Below are 22,374 nucleotides of genomic sequence, written 5' to 3'. Positions count from 1 at the left end.
ACGGATCGTGGCGTTTTCGGGCGTCGCGTATGTCGCCTCATTTTACGACTTTCGCTAATTCTGATGGGAGCGGCGAAATTGCGCGACCGGTGCCTACCAGTTTTTCGTAGCTGTAAATCAGCACGTTGCAATCGTTACGTCAGATTGCTCTATTAGTACGTTACATTGCGAAGATGTATCTGTCACAACGAGGACTTCTGATATTTCCCACGAGTGAATCTTTATAATATTCCGCTTCTGCCTGGAATTAATTCGATCTATACTTAAGTCGATCTACACCTGTGGAGGAATATCGCGCCTGACTCGTTTCGTACGCTCGTATTTGGACGTATACCTATTTGTACACCAGCAGAGCGCAAGCGTGTGACGTTGAAAAAAAGTGGTAGGTGCTTTACGCGAGGTGAATAGTCCATTGAAATTTATAATGCAAGGACATATGCCATTTACGCTGTCGATATCCATTTACATGCTGACCTGTGTTCATGACATAAATATTAAATGAAAACTACTCTTGATGTGAGACACATATCTGATGCGTAAAATGAACGTGTTTATAGTCGTCCGCGGTACGATAAAATTATCCTCTTCTTCTGAACGCGCTCGTCGTGCATCGTCAGTCGTACCTGGTGGTCTTCGATTTGCCGGAGTTTTCGATTTTGCTTGTCGCGCGCTGATAGGCGCGTAAATGAAAAAACTCGTCGTATAATTAATTCGTTTAAATTTCAACATCTCGGAGCGAACGTGAATACCTGAGTCGCAAAGACTCCGGCGAGAAATTGCGAAACGTTAATGCCCAGTTCGGGATACCGGTAGGAACGCGCTTCTAGAAATCTGCTCGCGAGTCAGTTGCCATACGTTCCCTTGCGTTGGTTCCCTTCGTTTTCCCGCCCGCGCGCGACGAAGAGGTAGGTACCGTACCGACGACGGTATTTGAGCATACAAGCGATGACGGGGGGGTTAAAAGGGGGAGACGGGGTAAAGGATGAGCGGAAATGACCTGATCCCCGCAAAGAGCGCGGCGTCAGCAAGAGATCGGCGGTGTCGCGAGTTTTTTCAAACGGAGAGGGCGTAGCGGCCGCGAAGGCTCAAGGAATAGGTAGGTAGTGCAACAGTTCGCAAGTGGCACGAGGCAATCGACCAATCAAGAATAAGATTTGTACGAAGCAAAACAAGTTTTCCCCTTCCTCCTAGTCGGAAGATTTAGTTGCTGTCTCAGTTATTGGATCCTCCAGTATCATATCAGTAGCCGTTGTAAATGTACAGTGCGATTATAGTTGTCAGGAAAATTTCTAAACTTGGACCTGATCGGCCACGCTATGTACTCTTTCGCACTTCGCACCTGGTAAATCCATTGTAAATTGATTTTGTGCATCAGCTTTAATTCTTTGCTTTTTCTTAAATCATTTCATTGTATATTAATCTTTAAAAACATCGTAATTTCACATCAGCGTGTACATGCAGTGAACTTGATTCTTTTACTATCTGACAATCAAATATCAAATCAATTAAGCTCGAGCTTGTAGGGACTGCCATCATACATCATCGTGACGATCCGTTTAAGCCGATTCGCAATATTTCGTCTATAAAAGACGCGGAACAGCTGGTCAAAATTAGATAAAGCTCAGTGAAAATTTAAATTACGAAATAAACAGCAAGACAATAGAGTTCTTAATAAGATATTACATCACGTACGTCACGCTTAGGAGTTTCATATGATAATCGGAATGACACTCTATCTTGATTTTATTATCAAACGACTGGCGAATCCCCTTTTGAAAAAATAAAGGCTTTATTTCTTAAAGAAAGTAATTAATTTGTACATGTAACGTTATTTAGATGCAAAGCAATTTGTTAGAAAATTTCTTAGAAAATTTTATTAGTGTTATTTTGTGCCTCCTATGATAAATGCATAATTATATTAGAGTGCATAATTATATTAGTGCTACTACATTAATTCTTTGATTTTTTAAATCATTTCATTATATGTTAATCTTCAAAAACATTGCAATTTTACATTTGACAATATCAGTGTATATACGCAGTAAACTTTATTCTTTTAAACGATGAAGTTCTTATGTCAGCCAGGAAGAATCACAATAAATAAATTCAATTTTTCGACCGATACTGGCAGTTTATTAGTGATAAACAATCTTGACGACGTTTCGACCACAATCGGGTCCTTTTCAAGTATAAATAATCTCTTTCTACAATAAAAAGAACAAAAAACACGCTATACAAATGACTAAAGTACAAAGTAATAACACAATTTCTGAACCACTTACTGGCTGAAAAAGATTAACAAAATTCTGTATAAGACAAAGATCGACTTGCGGAGAAACACGTCTTTAGATGGTGGCATGAGTCAACACGCAAGTGACTTCAAGGAGAAGATGTTATGATGTTTTTCAAAACGGGCTCATATTATCATAGATTTATCGAATTATTATGCGTTTTAATAAACATCATTTCAACCATTTCTCTTTTTCTCCGGTGTTTCTCCGGAAGCATTTATTCTTTTAGTCTGACAATCAAATTTCAAGTAGTACAACATTTAAATATTAATAATCTCTCTTTTATTATTTAGATAGATTTCTTCTTACGATTGTGAATTGAAATCAATGAAACAAAAATTACACAGAAAACAGCACAGACAAATCATTTCTATTTCATATAACATTATTGTATAACATTTCTTAACTGAATGCATATATTTCTTAACTCGAAAAGTTTATTTAACAACCCAAAAACTGATTTGATGGCAAGGTGTTATTATTAACTCGAAAAGTTTATTTATCAACCCAAACCCTGATTTGATGGTAAGGTGTTATCATATAGACTTTATAGTAATTTTAAAAGCTTTAGCTGCTGGAAATAATACATACAGTCTAGATAAATATATTTTTCTACCTAACGATCGATCGATCGTGTTGCGCAGGTCATGAGTTTTTTGTAGAACGATTCATAAAAAAGAGACATAATCATTATGACAAATAGATGCAAAATCTATTTATATGAAGAATATATAAACGTGTTATCTACATATATTAACACATTGTTGACAGTATATTGCGAAACGAATCGAGCCTCAGTTCCCGCATATTTTCGGTATACGTGTATGTAAATACCGAAAAAGAAAGACGCCGATTCACGTCTCTCGTCCACAATGTGTTAAGAAATTTCATATAATATCGTCCGATCAATAGCTTTGATGCTCTGAACATTTATTCACGATACAGTGATTTGTTGCGAAATACACTGATTATTAAGCATAATGTATATTATATATACTATAATGTACATTATATATACATAACTTATTCTTAAACTTGATTTTAAACTTGACTGCAAAGACGTCAAATATTTATAAAACGGTAATACAAGGTGTCTGACAGAAGGCGAAAAACCTCTCGCCCACAGGTAGATCTCGTCAAACTAAATTAAAAAGTCCTGTACCATTTTGCAAACAACCACGTAAAATTTCGAGTAATTAAATAAAGAAAGTTCACTAATTCAGACGCGATTGGCAACGAGGAAAGTAGGACTTTTCAATTCAGTTTGACGAGATTTACCTGTGGGCGAGAGGTTTTTCGCCTTATGTCAGACACCCTGTATAATATAAGCAGTTAAATGAAAAACTTTTGATCTTTTTGCACATTAGCGATTTTTCGTTTCAAGATATGTATTAATATAAACGTTGCATTACCACATGCATTTTCGTGTTTGACAAAGCACTTCGCGCGTATATATAATTTACCAGTAATTTTCGATCGCCCAACAGAATCCCTCAATTACGGTGCAAGTATTAGGGTAGAGCGGAGGGGTTGAGTATAGGGATAAGTTGGACAATGTTTAATACTCGGTATCCGAAGTACATATAGGAATGAACCTGTTACAAACAAAAACATGGCATATCGAAGATCTCCTCGCGCCTCATTTAATTGCGGTCAATCGCTTGAGGCGGGCGTATGAACGTTTTATTCGTTTTCGCATATGTAAAGTAAGATTATTATTCGAAATTAGATTTGATCTGAGTAGAAAATAAGAACAACAGCAAATTTGAAGAAAGTGATTTTAATATTTGTTATTATGATATTCTTCGATGTCGTTATACAAATTGAATATTTTTAAATAGTCCTCAAGTTATAAGAATATATCTTGAATAGTACGTAGGTGGGATTAATTGGAACACATGGCCCAACGATGACTTAATTTCAAAGAATGTTTGCTCGCTTGCTTATGATTGCGCTGTGAAGTTCGACATAAAATTTCCTAATTCGTAGAAGACTAATAAGATGGCAAGTAAAGACTGGCTAACGACATTCCTTAAAAGGAATCCTGAATTATCGATAAGGAAATCAACTAGTCTCGGCAGAGCAATTTCTTTTAATGAAACCAAGTCGACAGTTTTAAACAATAACAATCTAATGTAAAATGTTAATTTTATTAAAGTATTCGATAATATCATGATTTCGTTATTTATTTAGAGTCTATTTTTAGTTGTTTGCCTATTTGCCCAACCTACCTCAATAAGTTGGCTCAACTTACCGCGCTAGTGCGAAACATTGAGTCATTCTGACTATTTTCATTTAATGAAAAGATGTCAGGTTCTTATCTTCGCCAGTGATGATTGTAAGGATAAAGAAGAGACGTTCAAAGTATTTTTCGACCTTAACTGGCCATAATAATTAACTTATGGCCAGTTAAGGTCGAAAAACATTTTGAACGTCTCTTCTTTATTTTCATTTAAGACATATTTTTTCTATTGTGGACACATATTTAAAATTTTTTGAATTATTTTGTCTTTGTAAGCTCAGCTTTTGATCGACATGTAATTAATCCACATTTTTGGCACGTGTCAGATGCAAACTGAAATATTGTTTAAAAACAGTTTATTTTTATAGTTTTTAAATAACACTATCCTGTTAGTACGCTTGGAAATTGTAGGCATCTAGCTCTCGCGTCAGAACCGCCGCGAAGATATTAATAATATCTGCTATTGTCATTAACAAATTGTTTTCCGTATAACATGTAATTAGTTTGTTTTTACTAAACATATATAAAACTGACTACTTTGTTTTTATGTGTGATACAGGAATACTTTTTTGCAGTTAAATGTAATGACAGTGAGAAAAAGAATTGTATAAAAATAGCTATTGCAAATATTAATATGTATACATATATCTTGATATTAATAACTAAAATTATTGTAAAAATTAATGAATTATTTTCAGTTTGGTGTGCGCTCTACTTGCTGCAGTTTTTGCTGAGATACGTGAGTTATGTAGTGCACATAATATTGCATATAATATAAAACAACGACTTTTACGAAGAACTTGCGAGTATAATGTTTCATTTGATTTTTTATAGCATCATATATAAAGATATGCAGTCGGACAGATCCGAACATAAATAAGTGTATTCTTAACTCGATTGAGCAACTGCGAGGAAAATTAGCCACCGGTATTCAGGAATTAGACGTTCCAGCAATCGAACCGCTTGAGTTGAAACACATACGTCTGTTAAGAGGTCCTCAAACCGCGCGATTAGACGTTAATCTCACTAATTTACTGGTTAGTACATTAGGATTTATATGAAGATTGATTACTCGACAAGAACAAAGTCATAGTTTCATAGAGAATCTCACATCTGTCAAACTAGAAATATTTCTCAATTAATAATTATGTAAACAGGTATCTGGACCTTCAAAGTTTGAGATTCGAAATTTCAAAGCCGATGTGAGCAATTTGGTCTTCACCTACAATCTTCATTTCAATCAGCTCGATTTTCGCGGAAAATATAAGATAGACGCATCAATTTTATTGCTTAGACTAATAGGAGATGGAAATGTTACTGGATCATTTTGTAAGTCATGTATTTTCCATCTTTGTGTATTTTGCTTATATACATATATCTATTATCTTGTCAAAACTTGGCATCGCAAAAATAATTATTGTCAAAAAAAAGATATGTAAATATCGTAGATGCGTAAAATCGATGAAAAAGAGAAAAATTGATAAAAATATATTTATCGCTATGTTTTTAAATCTTATATTATATTTTACAGTTGATTATGAGAGTGACAGTTACATGAAGGCAAACAAAATCGTTAAAAATAATAATACCTACATAGAATTCGAGAAAATGAAATTTAGGATCAAGATAGGTGGGGCTAAAATCAATCTTGACAACCTATTCGGTGGCGATCCAATTCTCGGTACGTCTAAACATTTATTTTATATATTGTATCTCTAGCTTACCGAATTTGTAACAAATATGAGCATCACATGATTTCCTAATAATTGACTTTTTGTTTTGCTTCAAACTAGGACCAGCGAGCAATGAGGTTTTGAATGCGAATAGTGATTTGTTCTTGGATGAGATAAAACCAGTACTGGAAGACGCTTTGTCAAACATCTTCACAAATGTAGCCAACAAGATTACTGGGAGTTTTACATACGATGAATTATTCCCGAGCAAATAATCTTTGATCATTTTTCGTGATTGTTTATATCCAAATTGATTAAATCGTAGATTTTATACTTAAATGAATCTTTAATTTTAATACTCGTGGAGCATCAACTTCACCAGGAAATAGTTTATTTTTTTATATATAATTCTTTTTTTTTATAGTATTTCGCATTGCACAACTATGATAATGCAAGCAGAATAGACGTTAAGATGATATCAATGTGATGGTGAAATGACTACCAAAACTTAATCTTTAATCATTTTTGCGTCATTTTTATGTGACTTTGTGTGTTGCTGGGGAATGTAATATTTATATGTGCTGCATATAAATATAATACATGTAACTATTTAACCGTTTTAATTATTTCACATTTTGAATTATAATATTTTCATGCTAATTCCTTAAGTTAAAAATGAGAAATCTTTCTTTGTAAGATATTATGTATATTATGCAAGATATACGATGTATCTTGTAGAAGGATAGTGTAATTTCGGTTATAGGATAAAATTGTTTCTTTGAGTCTGTAAGTATAGTATAACACTGATATGGATACAAACATGAAAAAAGTAGGATTGTGTGAATAAAATAACATATTGATTATGATACTTCCGGCATAAATTATTATGTAAATAATAAATTGCGCTTATTTGCATATTACATTCCTTCTTCTGTCCATTTAAATTACACTAGTTTTACATATTTCTAATAATTCTGTTAAACTGACAAGAGATGATCACTTTGTAACGTACTTAATTTAAATATTAAACAAAATTTCATATAACTAGATAATTCATAATTGTTGAACAAAACAAAAACATTGATATAAGTATCGTATATTGATGAAAATCAAGTGCAAGATTGCGATTTTTTAAAATATACGTATTCTTCTTTTCGGACATAAAATCATGGCTTAAGATCATCGATTTGGTCAAAAGTATCGCGACAATTTTTCTTGTATTTCTCATACGCTTGTATGCGCATAATATAATATTTTATAAAATGGAACACAACAATATGCAGGTAAAACGTAAGTAACAATCGCAAATAAACAAGAAGAGCTAATTTAACGTTAGCTAATCATCTCGCACAACGTCATCTACCTCTTTATATTCCTGCTGAACGAATTAACATTTCAATACTTCCTACGAAAGTGAGAACGAACTTTTTGAGACTAAATAATACAATTAATTACGCTAAGTGGAATCTTTAAAAAATGAACAACAATTCTGTGCGTATGTGTATTTGTATATGTTCTTCTGTATATGCATGTGTGTGTGTATGTGTGCGCGCACTTCTCCGACTTGACCGGAGAAGGTACATCGCGATGCAATAAACAAGTGGATAAATTTACGCTATATCAGCTAATGCGTCTCGCGTTGATACTCGCGTTCTACTTGTCTGTGAAAAGCAAACCAAATATTATTCAAACATTAGGGAACGAGTTCCTCCTTAGTGAGAGCACTGAGCGCTCTGGCGGCTAGAGCTTTGGTCACGGTCGCGGCCGTGTCCTCGATGATCGGTTTGGCTATGTCCAGGACCAGGCGGGGATTCGCATTGAAGAATGTTGCGGCAGCATCGGCTAAAATAAAAAAGAATAATCACCAAGTTTTTAACGTGAAACATACAAATAATTATATTCATATTTAAATAAAATTAAATACAATTATATGCATGAATGAAAGTTCAAGATATGTTTTTTAGAGGATTTAAAAGGCACGTGTCTCGCATTCTAATGCAAGATTCTTATATTGCATTTAAATAATCAGAATAAAAGATCAGAATAAATTAAATCTTCACTGCGTAGTCTGATACGAACTTTACGCACGTTTACGCACGTTTACGCACGTTGCGTAATTTGTGGCACAGTTGTTGAGCAAGAACTTAGATTTAGAGGATTTGCGTAATCGTCTTACCGGCTAACGTGTGAGCGGGAGGTGCCTTCAGCTTGATGTTTCCATCACCGACGCGGATTTTAGTGACCAACTTATCGATGTCAATCCTTTGCACGCCGTTTTTGTCGGTGATCTCCTTGCCTTGTGCGGTTACTTCGGCCTCAGTGTTAGCTTAAACGGGAAAACAGCAATAATGAAATATATGCGATAAATGGTAGTACACATCATGCGTATTGAATAGTTTATATTTATATTTATTTTTTATGCAATTGATTATCGACTGATCTTTCATACGTGCACAATTTATTGATTGCCTGATATGATTGATTCTTTAATTTTTCAAGTTTTATTTAACGTTGTTAAATATAATTTTGATACGTTATCATATTTATTATACACGCGATCTCACACGAGTTCAATTTAATCGCAGGAAACTTACTGAAATTTCCTTTAAAGCTGCCGATTCCGCTTAGAGGCAGTAACAGTAATCTCCCCTGGACAGCGTAGTCACCGTTCACGTGAAGGTGAGGCATCTGAGCCTTGATGAAGACCGTCAGGTCATTGGGATTCGCTTTGAGTTCGCGTATCACGTAATTCGTGCCGCCGTAAACGCGAATCTGACTCATGTTGGCCTTAATCCTCAAGGATTCGAGATTTCTGTCCACAGTTAAGGACGGCAGGAACAGGGGATCCAACGCCGGCAGCTTCAATGAGGGCACACCCTTGGAGAGATACGGTGTGATCGCTTTCAGCTGCTGCAGGACGCACTTGTCATATTGCGATTGATCGTCCGTTCGTGGACATGTCGTCACACCGGGAGCTGAGAACATGAATTGTGAATTTGATTATAAAATTCAATAGTTGTTATCGCGTCAAATTTTCTTGAAAATCATCCAAAAATCTGATAAACCCGATGTTACGCTAGTAAAATTAAATTGGAATAAGAGGAACTGAGAAGTCTCTTGCGAAACGAAGTATTTTCATTCATTTTTACGAAACGTGTTATCATTGAATAAACGATGAACGTCAAGTATCTCCCAAGCCGATCAGCAGAGCAGGTACTGTATACCCTATTACAATGTAGGTTGAGCGAACGCAGTAAACTGGCAAGAACTTGGCGATGATCGGGAGAACGGCTTTTTTTTCCTTCGATCAATTGGCCAGCTCTAAAATCGAAAGTGCACGTTAGTAGAAAGTGAAATTACGAAGGCGACTGGCCGGCTCTTTTTATCAAGTTATGTATACGGCGAATTCGTGTGCGTCACGTGAGCTATCAAAAAAACGCACATAAACGAACAAAAAAGGATTGCCAGGCGGATGCAGGTCAAGTCATCAAGTTTTTGAGTAATAAAGAATGATATAGACTCTATATATATATATATATATATATATATATATATATATATATATATATATATATTATAGAGATTCTGCCGAGCGCAGGCATAAAGATTGACTTCTAAAAAGAAGAAGAATAATCATTCGCAACTTAACTTGGATCTCTTCGTGGACTGATGAAATGGAATTCGTGAAATAAAGAGAAATCGCCAAGTCCTTAATTCTTGATTTCACTTTTGATTTATGCATTTTTAGTATATTCATAAATGCGTAATATCTGCTGTGATAAGTTATTCTTCGCTCTTAATTTTCTATAAATTTTGATAAAATTATCGAGACGCGTTTGATAATTTTATCTCATTTTATAAAATTCAATAATAAATAAATATAATAAAATTCATTGCGAACGTGAATATTGACTTGTTTGTATAATAACAACAATATGCGTGTCAAGCACATCTCGCGAGAAGACGTAATAACAGTAATAGATACTGAAAACGTGAATCATTTCCAAGTTTCTCTCGTTAGAAACAAGAACACTCTCGAGATTGCATCGTCTTTGCACGCATGAGTAGAAGTGGCGACAGGAAAACCATTACACAAGTAAAAGTGCACGATTAAATTGCAGATTACATTGTCCCGTGTGTGCAGCGTGTAGCGATAACAACACTTCGTTCTATACTCGTAACAGGCATACCCATCCGATTTTCCTTTAATGGTGTCGCAACGTTTCCGGGTTTTCTATCGGTTTCTCAATAGACATGGTCGACACGCTTTTAAATCATACACCTACGTGCGGAAATTGCGAAAAAGAGAAGAAATTATCCGTGCACCGATATATCGTATGGCGTGTACATTAATTTACTTTAACTTTAATTTGTGACATTAACTTTAATTGCCATGTCGATGAAACAGGCGTGATGTCGCTTTTAAGCAATGACTTACCATCAATACAAACGTTTAAACGATAAATTAGCTATTTCCACAACTATTGCAAAAGGAAACTTGTAAAACCTTATATAATTATAAAAAATTTATCCAGAAAATTGTCGTAAAAGGTCTGAAGGCATTTGTTCGATATTGTACGAAAATTAATTCGTACAAATTAAGATATAATAATTTGAAATGTCTTTTCCATAGATATTATTATATTTTCATTTTGAAAATTGTGTGAGTTAAATAATTAGATAATTAATAAAGTGCTTTTATGCTGAGTCAGTTTTGGACTCATGCTTGTTTGAGTTTTAATAGGAATCTAGACTTGTAACATTGATTAATACACAAGTTGTAAGAAGTGACTTTATAAAAAATTTGTTCTTGATTATGTAATTTTGATTTATTTGACTAATATGATTAAACGTGTAATCTCGTACGTAAAATGTTTGAAAAGAATTATAATAAAAATATAATATACAATCGAAATAGAGAAAGAAATAATTCTAAACAAAAAGATATTACAAAATATAAAATTATTTGTAAAAATTGTTTGTGCATCTTAAATGTTACATTTCATTCGATACTCATAAAGAAACGTGAACAAAGTATAAAGACAACAGTAAACATGGCTCCATTAAATTTAATACAAAGACACGAAAAAGCGAATAGAATTATATTTATCTAGAATGTATATCTAGAAAGAATTTTTTTTATACTGCACCATAATGCGTCCGACAAATTTTCACAATTATTTTTGCTAAATTTGCTCTCCACATAGAGTTAGTCTTTTCTCGGTTACGTCATTCGATGCGAGATAAAGATGATTTACATCAACACGTAGTGCACGTCGTTTACAATTAAGATTTCAGATTTACGATATACTGATCGAAACAGAGAGTACTAAGGTATAAAAAGTAATATACATATAAGAATGCATAAAATTAACAAATGAGTAGAAAACAGATGACTGGATGCCGATCTTACTTCTTACGTAAAATCCACTCTTAAAATAGCCGTGTTAAATATTAAATCGAAATCATTGTTGCCTCTTTTCCGCGACGCTGATTGGTTCTCTCGCTTGGCTCGAACTTCGTGTGGCTTGAACTTCGTGTTGCGAATGTCAGAATGTCATAGTGGCTGTCAGTGCGGTTATATTGATAAAATATTGATAAATAAAACATTAATATTGAAAAATAAAATAGCGCGCGTAGCGCGCGCCTGTGTTGCTAGTAATATAAAAAAGACAAAGCCAGACAGAAAATGTCATCTATGAATAAATTAACTCTTTATGAAAAGAAGATTGCCATCAGTTCTTCGCCGATTCAAGGTTTTATTGTAATCTTCGCACGGGTAACGAAAGTGAATAAACTTACGGAATCCCGACATGGCGCTCCTGGTCCACGCGACGAGCAAGACGAGTCCGATCAGCATCATCCTCCTTGCTTCAATCCTGTTCTCGGGAATTCGTTCAGCTGGCTTGCTATCTCGTGGTCACGAAATGCGCGCGCGATCGCAATTAGCAACAGCAATATCGAAAATGCGTACAATGTCCCCATCGCGCGAGTATATATAAACTTTCTCCGTACGCGCATGGTACCACCCCACTCTGCGGGCGGCGGTGGCGATGGTTGAATTTATTTATCACGGTAGAATGCCTCCTTTTAACTCAGTCAGGGCCGTAGCCAAGCTCGACGACACTTGCATATACCTATATATACGCATGTATACGTGCACGATGCACGCGTGTGCAGCAGCTGCATGTGTGTGGCATCCGCTGCAATCACGAGAAACCACACGCAGAGGGACATCTCCCGAAGATTACAATCTCACGGATAAACGCGAACTTCTTCACCTGCAGCACCCGGGGATGAGGAGACGCGCGGTGGCTGATTATGCGTCGCGGTTTGAGGGCGGGATCGTTGTTCCTTTCGAAATTCTGCTGCTGTTTGCGGTACTACGGTGTAATTCTTCTGCATGCACCAGCATATGTCAACTGATGATGTCCTGAAAGCAACTCCGCGGTTAATTTCAGCCTGAGAGGATTTGCGCTCGGGGCGAGATCTCGAGCCGTCCTTTTAAAAATGGCTGTTTTCCAGCCGCAATCAACGTAACATGCTATTTTCTTAATCAGCAACTTTACGTCAGCCTCTTGTCCGATGTTTCAGACTATTCCTGACTATGCCAGCTAACATGTCGGCACTGGAATGATTATTTATTAGATATTTACAGTTTGGCATGTTTATATGATAATATGATAATTTTTGTTTCCGCTTCCGTCAATTATGTAGCAACATTATCAATGGATATATGCTATATATTAATTGGCATATCATTTGTATCAAGGAAATTCATTTCTCCTATTGCTGCTGTATCTCGATGATATATTTCGATGAATATTGAATGAACAATGTTTTGTAACATGTTCTATGATTTTTCTATTTTTTTTATATATTCATATAATTTTATGTAACAGTAGAGTATTAACAATTGTTAAACAATTGTCTTGCATTTGTAGTTTGAGATGAAATTACGCTTAAATCACATGGAAATGCTCCGTTCGTGTCCACGCTCTGAGACACGAAAGTGTAACGAATACTTACTGCGCGACGTTACGTAATGTAGGTGCATAATAAGATGTGGTAAAGTGTTACTTATGATAGAATTACAACTCGCACGTGAAGAATAGGCACAGAGTTACGTTGGTTCAGATTACGATACCGAAGTTGAAAATGTCAATAAAGACTTTCATGTCATAGGTCAGGGCTGCGGTTTGTATGACTCTTTTTTCTTAGAAAAAGAGAGAGTAGTTATTTAATTGTTGAATGTAAAATCTCACGGAGGACCTTTTCGCCGGCAGTATCTGTTAATACACGTAACGTTTCGTTGACTTGCACTCGACTTCAATGAAGCAATTTTACGGAGATATATTATGGAGATTTATGAATAATTGATTATTCTATGCTGTGTACAAGCAATTTAACAGGTTATAGTCTTCATTTTTTACTAGTCATTTACTTATAAGTTTTTTATTTGCAGTCATTTCTAAAATTAGCCAAGATCCGTAGCAAAAATAGCGTAGATGCAAACTGTTATTAAGTTAAATGGCAATATTATTTCATTTTTATCACCGATCTTTTACAATTTTTCTCACATGTAATGAAACTTAAAACATGATGTTATAGTAAATGATATTATAATACAATAATAGAAACTGGATTTTAAGATTTACATCGACAAAAAGCAGACTCCCAAATTAAACTTGAATCCTTTGATTGTTGTATACATAAGTGCGTTTCTGTAGTAGTTTATAAATGAAAGATGTGTATTTGAGGTATAATACAAAAGCGATTTTTTATGTAGGCTTCCGGAATATATAACTTTCTTAACAATTAACAGATAGAAGAATGATGTACGATTACTGAAATGTCCTAAATGCGATTACGTAAAAAGTGACAAATATCTTCCATAAACGTAAATTATAAAAATAAGGAAAGATATTAAAACACACTTTCTTCTTTGCTGCTTAAAATAATTTTATTTTGACATGTTTTCTGGTTAATCCGACAAACTTTAAAATATCTGTAATTTTAATTCTAATGTAATTCTAAACTAATGTATTTTTATATGAATAACACATAAATACAATTAAATAAATAAATAAGAAAGATTTATGCAGAGAAAGTAATAAATGCATGCAAGCTCATAGACGCAACACGCGCATAATAATAAATAAACGTCTTAAAGTAATAATAAGCGAATATCCACAGTAAATAAACGAATATCCGAGAAGAAACTTGTAGATGTTGAGAAATAAAATAATTAAACATGCATAATAAGGAATGCATACGCTAAATTGGCAAATACGTCGGCGGAGTTCTCCCAAACACTCGATTAACCAAACGGCTTGATTAATTGACTGGTAAATCCTTATACATCCTGTAGATGAGCGCGTCGGCAGTTTTCTCGCTGAGTCCCTTGGTCGCGAAGTCGTCGGCGAGCATCGCGGCGACTGCCTCCACAGCCGTTAAACCTGCGCAACGGAGGAAAGTCAATGCGAAATCAGAAATTAACCGAGTTAATATCGCATGGGGGATCGATTCGTCACGCGAGTTTCGTTCGATTTTACACGCAAGAAAGCGAAGACTTTTACTCCGGCGATCCCGATATGCGCTCGACATTCCGACATCTCGTGCCCGACATCTCGTGCCCGACATCTCGGCGTCAACGCTCAACGCTCGTTTCATTTCTTCTCTCGTTTCTCCTCTCGTTCCAAGAGCGAAGTAACGGGAAAACGTATATACGGAATGCCCGTGGAAAATCGTCCACCGTGCACTAAATGTAACCATTGTACGTAACTGGCAATGGGACAATGCGATACTTTGCTTTCGTGATTCGCGAGGAAATCATGGATCGATCGACACAACTTTCCACGAAGGAATTCGGCTTTTCGTTCTACGAAGTAATTACGGAAGAGCCGCACGCCAATTACGTAATGAACGGAAATACCTAATTGCGTAATTGTCAAGACCGACTTTAGACTTATCTGTTCATTAATTTAACAATTTAGTAGTTAATTTATTGATGCCTATTTATCCTCTTCCGAGAAATATGCTAGTAACTAATTCTTTTTCGAAAACAATAAAAAATAACTAAGCTTCAAGATTTTACTGTTTTGTCCTACTGTTTCGCGGATTATCCATCAACTCACCATGTTTGAGAATAACTTGCACTGGTCCCATCTCATCCATTCCTCGAAGATTGATCTTCTTGTCTTCAGCGGATAGTTTCGCCCTTGCAGCACGAACGATCAGCTCCTTGTCGACCTTCTTCAACTCCAGCGCAAAGTGGCCCACTACGTCGGCTGTCGGAACAACGCAGATGTATTAATTATCATCTTCATGAAGAATATAATTTCACGAAGTTTTCGTTTACTTCAACACGCAAGCGTTTTCTTACTGAAGTTTCCGACAAGCAAACCGTTGCCACGTAACACCTCATTCCCTACTTTTCCTGTAAGTGTGTACTGAGACCTCACGCGAAGCAGCGGGACACGTATTTTCAGGATCACATGCATCACGTCGTCCTGGAATATTCCCGAAGCACACAAATTAAATTCTTTTCGTTAGTTCGTGGATAAATGGGAGAATACTGAAGATGACTTCCAAACGGTAGTATTTTCTCATTGAGTTGAGTATCAAACGTCTAAATAAACTATCAATGATTTACTTCGACTGCCTCTTCAGGATGCGCCCGCTTTGTTCTCTTAGGGTCATTGAACTGCTCGTTTCGAGGTGCGCCGTCATCCTTTGCGTCCATTCCTCCATAATGATAAATCAATTGCATGCCTTGCTCGAAGTATCCTTGCTGCTCTTGATAGTTTTTCGCGTACCTGAATAAATCCTTCAATCTTTTTGCTTCCATCGCGTCTTTGACCATGTCATTTCTCTTCTTCAAGGTTTCGCCTTCCGTGAAATTGTGGATGATAAATCTCGTTTTCTCGCGAATATCCTGTAATATAAAAATGTGTAAAAATCAAGATATTTTGCAAGTATCTCTCTGCTGCGTAAAAAAGCTAATATCATCTTACAAGGGAACTAACACAACTGTCCCTCACCGATTTTGATGGGCTTTGGATATGTTGTAGAGCATCTAAAAATATTAGACCCCTATTTTTTTTAGCTGCGTATCTCAACGTTTAGGGGTTGAAACAGTCCCTTGAAGATAATGAATTTTTTCATTTTTAGCGAATATCTTTGAAAATATAAGATATATGAAAAAATGTTTTGTACAAAAGTTTTATAGTATTTTATACTCTTTACAACGGTGTATTCACATTTTTCGAAAAAAACCAAATTTTTTAATTTACCCTTATCTTCGAGGGGCTGTTTCAACCCCTAAACGTTGAGATACGCAGCTAAAAAAAATAGGGGTCTAATATTTTTCGATGCTCTACAACATATCCAAAGCCCATCAAAATCGGTGAGGGACAGTTGTGTTAGTTCCCTTGTTAGATGTTTAAGAAGAGAAGGGGGAAATTAAAAAAATACATTTTTTGTTGTTAAATAAATTTATTGTTAAATAAGAAACTCACCCTCATGATATCCTCGATACTGTATACTCGTCGATTCTCTTTAGATTCGATGCCTAGATTGCCAAAATGCTTCACGCTTCCGTTTACTTTGTCATCCGCATAAACGATATCGATATAACCCGAGCGTTCTCTCATTCTGTTTTTCGATACTTTAATATTGCTCGAAGGTGCAATGGATGCAAAATCCGATCGCGGAAACTGTTTCCTATTATATAACTCAGGCACTCTTGCATCACCATTATTTTTCAATCTAGTCCCGACTACTTCCGATGCAGAAACCTGTTACAGGAAATTTAAGAGTAGCCTGAGAATTATTAGAATCTATTAGAATCTATTAGCTATTTTTATTTCGTTCGATAATGTGGTACGTATAATATGGCACTTGTAAGACAAGTTACGTGTGATTAACACCTTGCTATTTATATACTATATACTGCCTAAATAACCGCTAATTTGAATAAACAGATAAATCAATAAAATTCTTACGCAACCTCGATATCTCTAATTCGTTCCTCGTAACGTCTATCATTGGCGCCTGGCCGTTGTTTATATCGCTGACTATCTCTCTGACTTCCTCTGAACGATGAGCCTTTTACATCTTCATCTTCGCAATCGATTACATCTTCGCCTCCTTGCGAACCTCTTTGATATCCTTGGAAGGATCCCATCTGCATGTAAACAGGTTGAACGTAAACTGGTCTTTTGGGACTTTCAAAATTTCCGGGATTCGCTACAGTATCACTCGAGGCTTGAAAGTTGCTCTTATAAAAGCCTCCGGACGTAGCATGGGGATGAGAAAACGCCTGTCGATCACGCTGATCAAATATTCTGGACCCCTGCTGATCTTGTCGCAATCTGTCGAAGCGAACATCCTGATAAGGCGAGGACGGTCTGATACCGATAGCTCGATTTATGGGCGCAACTGTGGCCTCAAAACTCTCTTTCGGGGCATCAGGTTCCCTCATCATGGTGTGGAACCTGTACCTGATGGTGTCCACATCCCTAAGATCACTATAGCTGACGTATCCGGTCTCAAGCTCGCTCAAGTTGGACCGCAGTCGTCCGCGAGCGATGCGAATGCTCTCCAAAGCTGACCGGTTGAGACCGACAATTTCCAAATTTCTCAGAATTATCCTGTAGCTGATATCATCCTCGGATTGGTCCACTTTGATTACCGGCACTCTTAGCGGGTCCAGCTTGCCGATCTTCGTCAGACCGCCGGATACCGTCCTGTTCCACAGCATCTGAGACATCTCCAGCAACGCGCATCTTGTCAGAGCCAGCATGGAAAGTATCAGAAGCGCGCGAAGGATCAGTTGCCCACTCATTTTGCCACAGTCGATAATTTATCAAGAAACTAGCGGATTGAGAATCTCGGCGAATGTCATTCGAGTCGATATTAAGTTGATCGCGTCCGCTTACGATCGCAGCACATTGAGCGGAGAATCGCTCTCGGGTTCTTCAGTGAGGCACGTCGATCTCCCAAACGTAGATCGGTTTGTAAACTAATACCAATATGATGCCGATGACGACTAATATCAGGAGGAAACACGCGGCGATCGTGCACACCAACATCCGACTTAGCATACGTTGCGTGCCGCCGATTTCTGGTGTCCAGCGATCTCGGGCAACATCTCGAGGGTGATCGTCGAGAACAAATCTTCGCAAATCGATCGACTTTCGAGGAGAATCGTCCGGCGATGCCGACTGCAAGCCGGCGACAGACTTGCCGAGAGGTTTTTATACTTGATCATGGAAGGGCATGGAAGATCTGGGCCATGGACCAGCCCCGTATGACGCTAAGCAACCAAGCGGCTCTTAGTCAGACGTTGGGACATATATTTTCTTCGGCTTGCACATTTCCTTAAATTCCTCCACATTAGCCGGTGATGTAATAGAGAGCAAGGTTCTCCGACGAAGATGACTACGATCGGACAGAAATAGAGACAGAAACGGAGATAATTACGAATAAAAGGAGATTGGAAATTAATTTGCGCTTTAACTCTATTCCTTTTTTTTTAATTTTTTTTATTTCTTTATTATTTTGTTGTCTAAATTTAATTCTGCCACAAAGATGAAACGTAAATTATTTCTTGTCGAGCAAGCATATTAATTTGTTAAATGGGAGCAAAATGAGTTGGAGAAGTCAATAAAAATTGCATAATCAGCGCATTGCATTACTCGATTGTACAATTTATGAGTGCTGCTCAGCATTTTGACGCACCAATGAGTTATTTTACGTGCGGAATTCATTGCAGCCACAATGCACACGAGTGAAAATATATCTGTATTCTTAATTGTAATCTTTGGCTTTGTTGCGGCCAAGTCGGTTCAAGATTTACGTAAGTAGTACATTAATTACTTCATAAAGCAGTTTCTTCAAACAAAAAACTAATAATTATTTGTACTTGTTCCTTATTTGTGCAACTATTAGATTTTTGTAAAACATGTTGACTTTAGGAATTATCCTATTCTAAAGAAGGCGTGTTAACTTCATGAAGTTCTTTTTTATCGAATATTGAGGCCTCTTTTCCGCGACGCTGATTGGTTCTCTCGCTTGGCTCGAACTTCGTGTGGCTTGAACTTCGTGTTGCGAATGTCAGAATGTCATAGTGGCTGTCAGTGTGGTTATATTGATAAATTTGTGTTATTTATTTCATCGTGAAAAATAAAATAAAATAGCGCGCGCATAGCGTATAATATAAATTTTAATGGCTAGAACTTTTTCATTTATTGTTTTAACGAATTTTAAATCATCGAGAACTCTAGGCAATATGCCAATTAACAATATAAAGAGCACAGAACTCCTCGGAAAAGAAAAAAATTTTAATGACTAGAACTTTTTCATTTCTAAATCTAAAGGATTTTCAATCGTCGAGACCTCTTCGCAATATGCCAAATAACAATATAAATAGCACAGAACTCCTTGGAAAAAGAAAAAAATTTTAATGGCTAGAACTTTTTCATTTCTAAATCTAAAGGATTTTCAATCGTCGAAAACTCTTCGCAATATGCCAAATCCACTCTTAAAAAAGCCGTGTTAAATGTCTTCGGGTTGAGGTTAACAATTTGGTAGAGTGTGATAATTGTGCATATAATAAATAATAGACGAATATTATTATTCGAAAACATTATTAATAGTGAAAAATAAAATAGCACGCGCCTGTGTTGTACTAGTATTATTAAATAATATATTATTAGGTTGATCGCTGAAAATCCATGCAAACCTTTTGAATTTTGCTAAAAAATCCGCACAAACGTTGTTCCGATCAATCTAATAATGATTAATAATCAATAAAATAAAAAAGTTTTTAAAATCTCATATATATATATATATATTTCATATAATCACTGTTTTAATTTATATCAATTTAAATTAAATGTTACTTTAATTACACACTTTGAGAGAAATTTCTAAAAAGATTACAAATGCAGAACGTTCTCTGTTTAGCATCGTTTCTGAAGATATGTCACCGCAACGATCCAAACCTGAACGAATGCGTAAAACGAAGCGTGGACTCGTTAAAGCCATACTTGAAGGTAGGCATTCCAACATTGCAAATACCATCATGCGAGCCACTCCGTGTGCCACACATCGAAGTCAGCCAGGCGGCCGGTCCAATTTCCATCAAATCGACGTATAGCGACATCGAGATTCAAGGTGGAACAAATGTTATCTTGAAAAGCATCAAGTAAGCAGTCGACAATTTGCAAAACAAGTTGGAACTAAGATTTATGTAAAGTACCAATCAATTTACGCTTAATTAATTATTCTATCCTTATATAGTTTGAATATAATATATCGATTGAATAAAATTTAAATGATTTATAATTCGGATATCATCACACGATATCTCTAAAGCCGTGTTTTTCAGTGTTGATGTCAATAATGACCGCGTTGGACTGAAACTGTTTTTCCCTCGTCTTGAGATGACTGCACACTACAACATGAACGGAAAGATCTTGCTGCTGCCCATAACCGGAAACGGTTTGGCGCGTGGCAATTGGACGGACATCGATGTCATAGCTACCATCCAGAGCGAACGTTACCAGTCCCAAAAGACCGGTGAGATCCATTATCGCGTGACCGATATCTATGTAGACTTGGACGTTGGTTACGCTAGTATACACCTGGACAACTTGTTCAATGGTGACAAGATCTTGTCCGACGCCATGAATCTTTTCCTGAATAATAACTGGGATACTGTGGCGGCTGAAATGAAGCCAGCTCTCGAGCAAACCATTTCGGAACTCTTTAAGACATTCTCGAACAAGATCTACTCGAAGTACTCAATAGACACGTTGCTGCCGCCTTAAATACGCATTATCTTGTACCTGTCTTTTATGATTACGAAAATTTCATAAATAAATCCACATGGTTTACTTAAAAGTAAATTTATTTATCCCAAAAATTATTAAAAAATGCATTTATTCTCTATTACTTATAATTGTAGACGTTGTGTAGGTGGGTATGTGCGTGGTATGGTCAGGTCCTCCGTGATCTCACGCGAGCTCCTTCCACCAGCTAACCATCATCACAAGCATGTATGTCTGGAAACATATGTCAGATTATCGTCAGGCTATCGATAATTTTTCTCGAATCATTGAAATGACATATATAATATCAAATTATTTTCATAAGAAAATGGTATTTGCATACAAACTTGTTTTATATAACACAAGCCTGATTATTGTTTTTAAAAATTCACATTTGTATACAGATCTTTAAGCTATACGCAGAAACTGTATTCTCTGTGCTTGTATTTTCGCTTTTTTCCACCGTCGACAATCACATCTTTACGATGCAATTGTGAAACTTTGTCGCAATCCTTTCAGATGCCATCGTTTCAGTTGTTTCGCGCTTAATCGCTGTTTATGCGATATTTATTTCTCGACAGTGTGCAGAGAAAATAGAGGTCTTGCAAATAAAATTGTTTCTAGTATTCTAATATCCTAATAGTTTTTAATATCAAGCGACGCTGTAGCGTCGCGACGCCAAGTACATAAAAAATAAGGTTCCACTTTAGCCAAACATTTTCCATGCATACTCTCTTATTGCATGAAACATTGAAGTACTTGGCGTGCACGGATCTTTGTGGTCATGTATTCTTGTAAATTTGTACAGTATCTTGATTTGTATTGTATCTTGTATCTCCATGATTTTCAATAATGATTCGCAAATGATTTTGTGTCTCTTATGGTAGGACAGTACGTTTTAATGTGATTCGAGCACACCAAGTACTTCAATGTCGTCATGCAATAAGAGAGTATGCATGGAAAACGTTTGGCTAAAATACTCAAACTGCTTCTAGAATCTAGATACTTGGCCAGTTAATTATTAATTTCATATTTCGTTTTGAGTTTTGACAAGTTGGGAGTTTTTATGGACTTCGCGTATTTCTTCACCTTTGTGAGGTTTTTTTTAGTGGGTTAAACTTAATATTAAATTTTTTTAAATATAAAACTTATGGACTTTTGTCGGAGCAATAGAATAATTTACAGTATATATGAAATAGATTAGATGTAATCTACTAATTAATCTTTACTGGATTAAATTATTCCAGTATAATTACACTGATGAATAATTGTAGCAATGACACAAAAAAAGACGTTTACTAGAAAATATTGAAGATTGCAAGTATAATTTT

At 36.0% G+C, this 22,374-nt stretch overlaps 4 protein-coding genes across 4 annotated transcripts in view; 2 read left to right on the top strand and 2 right to left on the bottom strand.

Moving 5' to 3' along the window:
* The first annotated feature begins 1,220 nt into the window (after positions 1-1,220).
* On the top strand, positions 1,221-7,071 carry LOC105284342. The gene is made up of 6 exons (XM_026970392.1): positions 1,221-1,342; positions 5,232-5,272; positions 5,368-5,570; positions 5,691-5,862; positions 6,065-6,214; positions 6,327-7,071. Exons 1-6 carry the CDS (start codon positions 1,317-1,319, stop codon positions 6,479-6,481), a joined length of 747 nt encoding a protein of 248 aa, XP_026826193.1. The 5' UTR covers positions 1,221-1,316; the 3' UTR covers positions 6,482-7,071.
* Positions 7,065-12,577, bottom strand: LOC105284339 (protein takeout). The gene is made up of 4 exons (XM_011347742.3): positions 12,009-12,577; positions 8,801-9,181; positions 8,383-8,532; positions 7,065-8,048 (listed from the first exon to the last, which is right to left on the bottom strand). Exons 1-4 carry the CDS (start codon positions 12,067-12,069, stop codon positions 7,900-7,902), a joined length of 741 nt encoding a protein of 246 aa, XP_011346044.1. The 5' UTR covers positions 12,070-12,577; the 3' UTR covers positions 7,065-7,899.
* A 1,124-nt stretch (positions 12,578-13,701) lies between these two features.
* The window catches only part of LOC105284335, a 66,235-nt gene continuing 57,562 nt past the window's right edge, over positions 13,702-22,374 (bottom strand). The window contains exons 2-7 of the mRNA XM_020033273.2: positions 17,218-18,650; positions 16,727-17,005; positions 15,862-16,143; positions 15,592-15,718; positions 15,344-15,496; positions 13,702-14,665 (exon numbers count right to left, since the gene is read on the bottom strand). Coding sequence (XP_019888832.1) covers positions 14,544-14,665; positions 15,344-15,496; positions 15,592-15,718; positions 15,862-16,143; positions 16,727-17,005; positions 17,218-18,054 — 1,800 coding nt within the window. The 5' untranslated portion in view covers positions 18,055-18,650 and the 3' untranslated portion in view covers positions 13,702-14,543. The remainder of the gene's footprint in view (positions 14,666-15,343; positions 15,497-15,591; positions 15,719-15,861; positions 16,144-16,726; positions 17,006-17,217; positions 18,651-22,374) is intronic.
* On the top strand, positions 18,649-21,116 carry LOC105284332 (protein takeout). The gene is made up of 3 exons (XM_011347736.3): positions 18,649-19,068; positions 20,178-20,418; positions 20,602-21,116. Exons 1-3 carry the CDS (start codon positions 18,990-18,992, stop codon positions 21,041-21,043), a joined length of 762 nt encoding a protein of 253 aa, XP_011346038.2. The 5' UTR covers positions 18,649-18,989; the 3' UTR covers positions 21,044-21,116.

Source organism: Ooceraea biroi, chromosome 6 (assembly GCF_003672135.1).
Source record: "Ooceraea biroi isolate clonal line C1 chromosome 6, Obir_v5.4, whole genome shotgun sequence".
Taxonomy (NCBI): domain Eukaryota; kingdom Metazoa; phylum Arthropoda; class Insecta; order Hymenoptera; family Formicidae; genus Ooceraea; species Ooceraea biroi.
Note: the sequence above shows the minus strand (reverse complement) of the source record. Positions and strands in the feature narration are given on the sequence as shown.